Source organism: Calypte anna, chromosome 12 (assembly GCF_003957555.1).
Source record: "Calypte anna isolate BGI_N300 chromosome 12, bCalAnn1_v1.p, whole genome shotgun sequence".
NCBI classification, from domain to species: Eukaryota; Metazoa; Chordata; class Aves; order Apodiformes; family Trochilidae; genus Calypte; species Calypte anna.
In genome coordinates this window covers 20,723,796-20,733,157 of record NC_044258.1, presented here as the reverse complement: position 1 = coordinate 20,733,157, position 9,362 = coordinate 20,723,796, and the positions used below count along the sequence as shown (strand labels likewise).

General features: G+C 55.3%; 1 protein-coding gene across 1 annotated transcript; it reads right to left on the bottom strand.

Moving 5' to 3' along the window:
• Positions 1-337: 337 nt before the first annotated feature.
• CAV3 (caveolin 3) lies at positions 338-4,520 on the bottom strand. The gene is made up of 2 exons (XM_008501384.2): positions 4,357-4,520; positions 338-2,049 (listed from the first exon to the last, which is right to left on the bottom strand). The coding sequence occupies exons 1-2, from the start codon at positions 4,468-4,470 to the stop codon at positions 1,708-1,710; spliced, it is 456 nt and encodes a 151-aa protein (XP_008499606.1). The 5' UTR covers positions 4,471-4,520; the 3' UTR covers positions 338-1,707.
• Between the last annotated feature and the right edge of the window lie 4,842 nt (positions 4,521-9,362).

Here is a 9,362-nt window from a genome sequence, read left to right as displayed (position 1 = left end):
AAACAAGGAGGGGGGTCCAAGGCGCCTGGCACATCCTCCATCTGCCAGGAAGGTAACACAGAGTGGGGTGGAAGTTCTGGGAGCATTTTCTGGCTGCAGTCAGAGGGCTGGACAGGCTGTGCCTCCAACATGGGCACAGTGAGAACCCCAACCAAGTGACACTGCATCCCACAGAGGAGGAGCCCCAGGTTGGTTTATTGAAGGGTATCGAAGGACATGGAAGGAGCAGGCTGCTGGATGAGGAGCCATTAAAAAGGATATATTCCCAGTATTGTTTTCAATTATTTTTATTCTCACAAAAAGCTTTAAAAAAATTCTCACCATAAAATATTTTGGGTTTTTTTGGAGGCTTTTTCCCCCCTACAATTATCTAAATGCCATTTGTTTTTCATATGACTCCATCCACCTTGAGGCCGGTGTTGCTGGAGCCTGAGTTCTGTACTGCTATGGAATAATGAAAGACCACAACCCCAAGCCATTGGAAGAGCACCAATAGAATATCTGGCTCTTTCTTGTCCTTGGCATGGCACTACAAGAAACTCTGGCTCTGAGTCTTTGTCGGAAGCCAAGGGGAAAAAAAGCACATGAATACAATTGAGAATAACCTCTGAGCAACGAGACCTCCTGGGCCCTGCTTCAGCAAAGCACTTCAGGCCAGAGCCAATAAAGCCTTTAAGTGCCTTGGACTTAAAGTGCAGCTTCATGGAAGATGGACTAAACAAATTACCTGACAATACAGGGAGGAAGTGTCTCCAAACTGGACCTTTTCCCCTTTGTCCCTGTGTTGTCTCAGCAGAGGAGCAGCTGGTAGCAGGCAGTGCTCCTGAGGAGGCTCTGTCCCCTGCTGCCCCCGGGGCACATCTGGGGGTGCTCTGGGACACCAGGCTGGAGGCTGCACAGGAGCAAGCACCTGGGAAATATTCTCCCTGAGACACAAGCCAACCTTTTCCTTAAAGCCAAGCTTGTCATTTCTGAAGAGAAGTTATCAAAGGCCCTGTGTTCTCCCCGTGCTGCAGCCCTGCACATTTCCCCCTCTGCTCTGCCCTGCTGGAGGTGGTCCCCACACCCAGCTCAGCAGACAGTGCCACAACTGCTCTCCCAGTGGCACAAGCCTGGCACAGACTCCCAGGAGGGGGACAGGTTTTGTGCACTCGTTGATCTGGATATCCAAGCTCCACTGAAATGCAAATACACACCACGGAAAATAAAAATTTAAAAAAAAAAAAAAGAAAAGTTTGTTTTCACTATTCTACCCACAAACCCTTTGTGCAGTGTGATTTAATACAGAAGCTTCCACAACAAAAATTCGTTTGCAGCAAATAATAACTCATGAAATAATAACTCATGGGCAATGATTTGTCCTAGTGCCAGGCTGGAGCAGAGGGGTGGGGAGCAGGCAGGGTTTGGTCTGTTGTCCAGCAGCATCCCCAGCCTTGCTTCTCGCTCTGCAGGTCATAGCCCAGGGCTGTGGTCCTGGAGATGCTGCAGTCCCCCCTCCATGATGCCAGGGGACCTGGAGGGCAGAGAACTCCCAATGGGCTTCTCCTCCAGAGCAGCTGCTGGCTTTGGGATGGAGGAAGGGTCATCCCCATGTGTCTCCGTCTGCAGGGAGCATCCCCAGCAGCCAGGCACCTGTGTCCCTGTGCCCCAGGCAGGGCATGCTGCGGGGACATCTGGGCAGGGGGTGCTTGAGGAGGCTGTGAGGACCTAGTTCTCCTTCCGGACAGCAACCCTGATGTTGCTGCAGATCTTGGAGAGAGCCTCGAAGAGGGGGTCACAGAAGGTGTGGATGCAGAGGGAGTAGATGCGGCTGACGCACTGGATCTCTATCAGGTAGCTCTTGATGCACGGCACCACTGCCCAGATGTGGCAGAAGGAGATGAGAGCGAAGAGGAACCCCCAGATGACAGCCAAGGGGATCCCCAGGACAGCAGAGAGCAGCCGGTAGCACCAGTACTTGCTGACAGTGAAGGTGGTGTAGCTGGTTTTCCAGACGCCGTCAAAGCTGTAGGTGCCCACAGGCTCAGCTATCACATCCTCAAAATCCACCTGGGGGGAGAGAAAGAGGTGAAGGGCATGGGGGTGCTGGGGGGCACTGATCCCTGTGTCACCGAGTGAGGACAAGACCTGTGCATCAGCAGAGTCCCCACTCCATGGGGAGAGCAAGGTGCCAGGACTGGGGACAGGAGCCCTGCTCAGGGGCTCTTGGCTCTGGAAGAGGCCAGAGCCCACCCCGACCCTTTTTTAGCACGTGGGGACACAGGCTGCCTGCTCGGTGAGAAGGTGGTTTGTGCTGATAAAAATCCAACAGACCTCTTGATTTGCCATTTATTTCTTTCTACAGGTGGTGGCAAGATGCTCCGTCCTGTCTGCCTGAGCTGTCTGGAGGGGGCAGTGCCCCCGGGGGGCAGTGATGCCCCGTGCAGCCACCGGGAGCATCTCTGCCCGGCAAATATGGGCAAAAACCTCCAGATTTCAGAGAGAGATCTCACAGCCGTGCAGCTCATTCCTGGCGAACTTGAGACCCAAGCTCTTTGTCCTGAAAACCAGCCCGGCCTTAGCTTGGGAAACTGAGCTGTGGGCTTCAAGGTTTATGTTCAAACTTCTGGTTTTGGAATCACTTTGATCACCAAATCATTCTGCATGGCCTTGATCCCCCGGAGCAGGGGGGGTGTGGGTTAGGGGGCAGCTCAGGTGCTGATCCTGGGGGTCCCGGGGCAGCCCCGGGAGGGGGGGAGGGGTTGTGGGCGGGGGGCACAGGGAACAGCAGCTGCCCCAGGGCCTCATCAGCTCATTAGGGATCAATTAAGGCAGGAGCAGCCGCCTATAACAGAGAAGCCTCTGCCCTGGTGCTGCTCCAGCTGGCAGTGACAGGAGCCCGAACCGCCAAGCCCCAGGACCAGCAAGCCCAGGTACCGGTTCGTTGTTCTGCTGCTCTGTCTGTGGCCAGTGCCACTGCTCTGACTGTAACAGGCTCTCGAGTTCTGGCTGCTGCCCCCATCCCCCCCCGTGTCCCCAGGCAGGACCCCTCTGCCTGCTCTGCTCCAAGGGGGTTGGGTGCTCCTGGTCCCGGTCCCTTCCGTCCCCAGGAGAGCAAGGAGGCTTTGGCTTGCCTTTGGGACACGGGTGGGTTCCTGGTACCCCCCGCCCAGGGCTGGCTCTGCCCTCCCTCCCCAGCCGAGCTGGTTTTGGGGCTGGAGGAACCCTGGGCAGGCTGAGCAAAGCTCCTGAAGCAGCAGCATGGGGACAGTGAGCTTCGGGAGCATCCTCCGAGAGGCTGCTGGGGGTCTCTGCGGGGGAACGGGGCTGGTAGGAAGGGCTGGGGTGGCCGGGAGGGGGACGGCATTGTCTTGGTAGCAGCTGATGATGTCTCCAAGCTGGGGCGCAGGATTGTGTTCCCCGAGGGCTGCCTGGCTCTCGGCAGAGTGGGTTGGGGGCTGTCCTGTCCTGTCCTCGGAACCCTGGTGGGACGTGGTGGCACAGATGTGGGACATGCTGCTGGGAACATGCTCGAGATACCGAGGTGCCAGCAGCTGTCCAAGGCACGTCTTGCAGTGCCTATCTATGGCTGTCACTGTCACAGCTCGTCTGAGGGGGCTTTTAACTTGGCCATGGCAGGGGATTAATCTGTAATAGAGCTTTAAAGCACAGACACAAGCTCGCACCAGTGCCATCAAGGTCATGGCTGGTTCCAAAGCCTTTGTGAGCAGGCTTTGTCTCTTCTGGCATGTTATCCTCTCTGATGTCCTGGTAAAGCTTTCACAAAACTCTTTCATCTCATCCTGTTCTCCTCGGGGCCAAAATTATCTCTGGCATAATGCTAACAAAGGTTTGAACAGCCAAGCTCCTGCGGTCAGCACCTGGGGAAGCATTTCCCCTTTCAGCTGGGTCCTTTCTGTCAAAAACAGAGAGGGGAGGTTTGCTCTCCCCTGCTGCTTGTGGGAGGAAAAAAAAAGTGCCCTCCAGCAGGACAAACAGGCATCTGAATGTGCTGGTGCTGGGGTGGTTGGGTCTGGAGGATCCACAGAGTGTTCCCAAGGCTCCCTTTAAAGCAGTGTTATGGGCTGACCCCTGTTATTTTTGGCTCCCCGGCACAAATGCAGCTCGATAGTTAAATTAAATTAGTTCCCATTCCTTGACTGAATTCTCCAGTTCTATGGGCTGCAGGTTAGAAATTTATGGAGGAATGGGAAACATTGGGTGACCTGGAGCAGTGCACAGCACACAGGCACCTGGCTGGCCCCCGGTCAGCCCAGCAGCCTCAGGCAATGCTGTGTCCTGGGATGTGTGTCCCAAAGCCTGGTGGCACTGCAGGGGCAGTGATGCTGCTCAAGCCCATCTCCCAGCAGCCCCTACCTTCACGACATCCTCGTTGATGTGCTTCGGGTCCCTGTTCACCAGGTCGATCTCCTTGGTGTGCAGGTCCTTGATAATGATCCTCTCGTCCAGCTCGTTCTGTTCCTCTGCCATGGCCGCTCTGCCACCCGTTTGGCTGCAGGAACGGGGGCTCTGCAGGGCCCCCCCGCCTCCAGCAGCAGCTGCCCTGCTCCCCTGGCAGCCCTCCAGGCTAAAATTAATGTCCTGCCTCCCGCGGCAGCCCCAAAGTCTCCCTTAAAGGGGCTTTGCTGGGGACAACCCCCAGGGTGTCACCGCCCAGCTGGTGGCCCTTGAGCTGGGCAGTGGGTGTGCAGCTCCCAGACACCCAGCTGGGATTTTCCCTTCACACGAGGGGACAGTGGGGGAGAGACAGTGTGCAGATTGGGGTAAAAGTCCTCAAAGGGCTGAGAGAAACAGGGGGGAAGTTTGGTGCTTGTGAATCTGTAAGTGAAGAGGCTCAGGGGTAAATGTCACCCAGAGAAGCCACGTTGTCCTGGGATGGTCAGAGAGCTCTGGGGTCCCTCCAGGAGCCCAGAAAAATGCTCCTACTATCAGCTTGGGCCCCTTCCATTCCAGATAAAGCTGAGGAAATGCAGCAGAGCAGCAGTGGCATCTCCTCCACCAGCTCTGGGCACAAAGACATTTGGTGTATTCATGAAGGTTGGTTTTTTCTTTTGTTGGGCTGTATTTGGTAGCCCTCATCAACCTCTTCAGTGGTCTCTTGGTTTTCAGGAGCTGAAGGTCTGTTTAAAACTAATGGTTTTGTGGGGAGAAAAAATAAACCAACCCCCCAGAGCATCCCTGGCTCCCCAGCCCGGTTCTGAGGCTCTGGGAGCGGGGTTGGAGGTGTCTGCACAGCTCCTGGCTGTGGAAGGAGGTGGCTGCTCCAGTGCCCAGCATGGGGAGAGGGTGTTGGAGCTGCAGAAAGCTGCTGCCTGCCAGAGCCCTCCCTGCCTGGGCCCTGCCGGCTCTATCAGTGCCCGTGGCTCGGTGCCGGCAGCTTTCAGCACCGCGCTGGGTTCCTTCCAGCCCTCTGAGCTGACTGATCCCAGGCAGTGTGAAACGGGATTGCAGGGGAGCTGCAGCAGCTCTCCCGGGTACAATAATTTTTCCTGAGGGCTCTCAGGACCCTGGGTGAGCTGTGCTGCAGGCTGCCAGCATCCTCCATCCCCTCGTGCTGCCCCCCGTGCTTTTGCAGTGTGATTCGATTTTATTTATTTTATTTTTTCCCCATCAGTCAGGCTGGTACCTCAGTCTGGAATCTCTTTCTTGTCATTTCTGCTCTACTGGAAGCAGCTGTGGTGATGTCCAAGGCTGTGCCAGAGCTGTGGCTCTTGCTGGGGTGGCTGCAGCTTGTCAGAGACCCCCAGGCCCCTCTGGAGAGAGAGGAAGGGCAGAGCTGGGAGTGGGAAGTAACTGAGCAAACCCATGGGGTTCTGCCAAAGAAGGTACCTGTGGAGAAGGGACAGATCCTGTGAAGGTCTGAGAGAGGGGACTGTGGGTTTAAACCTGGGCAGGTTGCCCCTGAGGAGGAATGTCCATCAGTGACCCCATCCTGTGGGTGAAAGGATGCTGGAAACCCTTCAGCAGCCCCAGAAACCCAGTTGGGTCTCTGGCTGGTGAGGGGCTGTGGCTGGCCCTGGTCCTTTGCCTTCTTGTGGGGTTAAAATCCACCTGAGAGGTAGCAAGCTGTGGTGATATGTGCCCTGAGTGGGTCAGGAGCACCCCAAGCCTGGCTGGGGACAAGCTGCCCATTGCTTTGGGGGGGCTTTGGGTGGGTGCTTGGTTGTGACCAACCCCTCGAGGTGCCAGCCCTGTCTCCTCCCCAGCAAATGTTCCAGGCCCAGCACGGGCAGGGGCCACAAACCAGAACGCTCTGTGCTGCACAGCTGTGAGGCCAGACCTGCTCCATCACGTCTCAGTCCCTCTCTGACCAGGCTTTGTGGCACCCCTACCCCAGCCCCTCAAGACAGATGAGGCAGTGTTTGGGGGCTGTGTGTGTGCTGGTTTTTGGTTTTTTTCCAGAACGAGCTGTTTTTCCCTTCCATGGGGGTGCAGCAGAGCCTGTCTTGCCCCACCTCCCCATGGGATGTCTGAGGGCCTGAGTCACTTTCTGCCTTTAGGCTGGGCTGGTCCTGGCTGCTGCCCCCAGGCACCAAGAGGCTTTGGTGTCTCTGGCGTGGGAGTAGGAGAATTGGAGCCCAGGTCGTGGCTAACGTGCAGCTGTAAGTGTCTCAAGCAGCGATGAGAGAGAGGAGGAATATTCTGTTGCACTGTAGATGCTATAAATAAATCGATTTCTGAGTACTTCAGGGCTGTGAATGGGACACAGTGCTAAAACTGCTGGTGTGCAGCAGTGGCAGTGGGCTCCTGGCACTCATTCTGGTTTGTTAGCAACTAATGACAGCCAGAAGTTGGATTGCTCAATATAGATGATAAAAGATGAGCAGCTTTAGCAAGTGTTACTGTTCCCTTGGGTCTGGCTGTAGGGAGAGATGCTCGGGCAGGACTGGCTGTCCAGGACTTGCCTCCCAGAGCTTGGTGTGGGGGGCAGGAGAGCCAGGCACAAAGTGATGCCTGAGGTTGAAGCAGGAGGAATGACTGGGTGCAGAAGCCTTGGGGCTTTTCATCCTTCAGTTCAGTTCAACCTGTGTATGGAAGAGAGCAAATGGAGGACTGTTCCAGGCAGGGGAAGGTGCTGCCAGAAGGGAGGGGATCAGCCCTGCTTTCAGTGCTGGCAGTAGAGCTCTCAGCTGTTTTTAGAGACCAAAACAAAGCTGCCTTTCATATCTCATTCCCATGAGCATCTTTTAGTTCTCCTGATTTAGCAGGCTAAAGCTCAGTCTTAATGATCCATCCCCTGGAAGGAGCAGCAGGCTGGGCCCTGGGCAGTGGCTTTGTGCTGTGTGATGTTGTACTCTGCAGGACAGAAACCCTTTATTAATAAAGTGAGCAAGCTGGGCCACAGTGCAGGGGAGGAGCAAAAGCCCCAGGTAAGAAGCTGGTTAATGCCCAGTTTTACTGATCAGCCCTTGAGGCAGTTGTGTGCTTCCAAGTGAACGGGATGGGTCTTCTCCATCTCCTTTCAATTCCCTCTCCATTCCTGGTCTCTCCCAGGGGCTGCAGGATAGAATTCCCCTTGATCCCAAGAAGTACCTTGCCCTCTTCCTGCCTGGATCTCCTCTCTGTTAGTGGGAAAGAGGAACCCATCTTTCTGGAGCAGCTGGTGTCAGAGCCCTTGGGTGACAAGCCTGGTCCCACAGGGCTGCTCTGGAGACCCTGCTTGGGGTCCCTTGTGCTTAGGGTGGTCCTTGCTCTGCGGTGCTCTGGAGCTGGTGAGTACAGAAGAGACAGAGGGGAGGGGTTTAATGGCATAACTGTTTCAAAGCCAAAATAGGTGGCTGGCAAATAAAGGTTTGAGTAGAAGCTCTGTCATGTTTAATGTCAATTAAAATTAAATTTCACCCAGGAAGCACTGAAAAACATTCATTTATCATTCCAGCTGCTGCCTTAGCTTGTTTCAACTCAACGTGGCTTGCCCTTTAAAAGAGAGAGAAAGTCTATGAATATCAAATTCATGCCCCAGTGGATACCCAACCACCTCATCTTTTTGCATCCCTGTCTCTGCTGTCAGTGCTGGGGCAGGGGCTGGAGCTCTCCTTCCCTGGGAGGCAGTGGGTGCTGTGCTGCAGAGCAAGTGATGGGCCCAAGTGATGAGTGTCCAGCCCACAGCCCAGGAGCCCAGTCCTGCTGAGGAAGGGACTGAGCTGAGCTGAGCTGGGCTTTGCCTGGGTAAAGCAGGAGGGGCAGTGCCTGCAACCACCCATAAACTGGGAGATGGCAGGGCAGGGGTGTGCTGGGGATTTTAGCAGTGATGATCGATATTGCTTGGCTCTGGCACGTCCAGGAGGCTCCTAATGCCTGCAAATAAAATCCTTTCAAGCCCTGGAAGGGGGGTTTAGTCTCTTAATAACCCAGTGCAGAATATAGATGACTATTTCTAGCCTTGGGAGCTTTGCATGTGAAAGGCTTCAGCTGCTCTGCCCTGTTCTGAGCTATTGTGGTAGCTCTGTCTGGCTCTCGTTGTCTAAAAGCTCCATACTGGGGAGCACTCAGGCTCCAGTAGAACTGATGGAAGTGTTTCTCCCAAAATAACTTTAGGGCTGAAGTCTGGGCTGAGCAGTGCTCCCGTGTCACGGGTGGGCTGGCAGAGCTCTCCTCTGGGTGGATATTTCATATATAGCATCTCATCAGTCAATGGACAGCTGCAAAAATACTGTCTGCTCAGATAAAGTGTCTATAAAACCTGTGGCCTGGTTCTGTGAAGCCAGGGGGATGTCTCCACCCTTAGAGACTGACAAACACCACCCAGACTTTCTGTTCCAGGGAAGCCCAGGCTGTCAGGGCTGGGCTGCTGTTTGTGCTCTGCTCCAAGCCCCTCCTGGGCTGCAGGGTGCTGCAAAGGTTGGGTTTGCCTCAGCACCAGTACCTGCTGTGGACATCTCCAGCTGAGCTCCATGGCTGCAGCCAGCAGGACAAACATTGTCACCCTGAGCAGGGGACACCTGCCCAGTGCTGCCCCTCTCCTGGCCCGGCCCTGGCTCTACCAGATCTCTGCCCATGTGCCCTGGATCTCATTTTAAAGCTGAGCATCTCCTGGCCTGATCCTGCTGAGAGGCAGCATTCTGAGAGCTTCACTGAGCTGGTGCTGTGGGTGCTGATTTATGGCTGCAATGAAGCAGGGTGGTTATTGCTGGAGCAGCAGTGTCAGCTTGGCTCTGGTTCTTGGCCTGGGTAAGTGATAGCACTGCAGGTATTTTCTCCTGAATCTGACATCCCATCCATCAGCCTGGCTGTGGTGTTCACCCTGCCCCAGGCTGCTGTGCTCAGCCCCTGCTGGGCTTCAATTGTGCAGCATCACCTGGGGAGCTGCCCCAGCCCAGGGACCCCAGGGCCAACCTGGATCCCCCTCATGGCACTGGGAG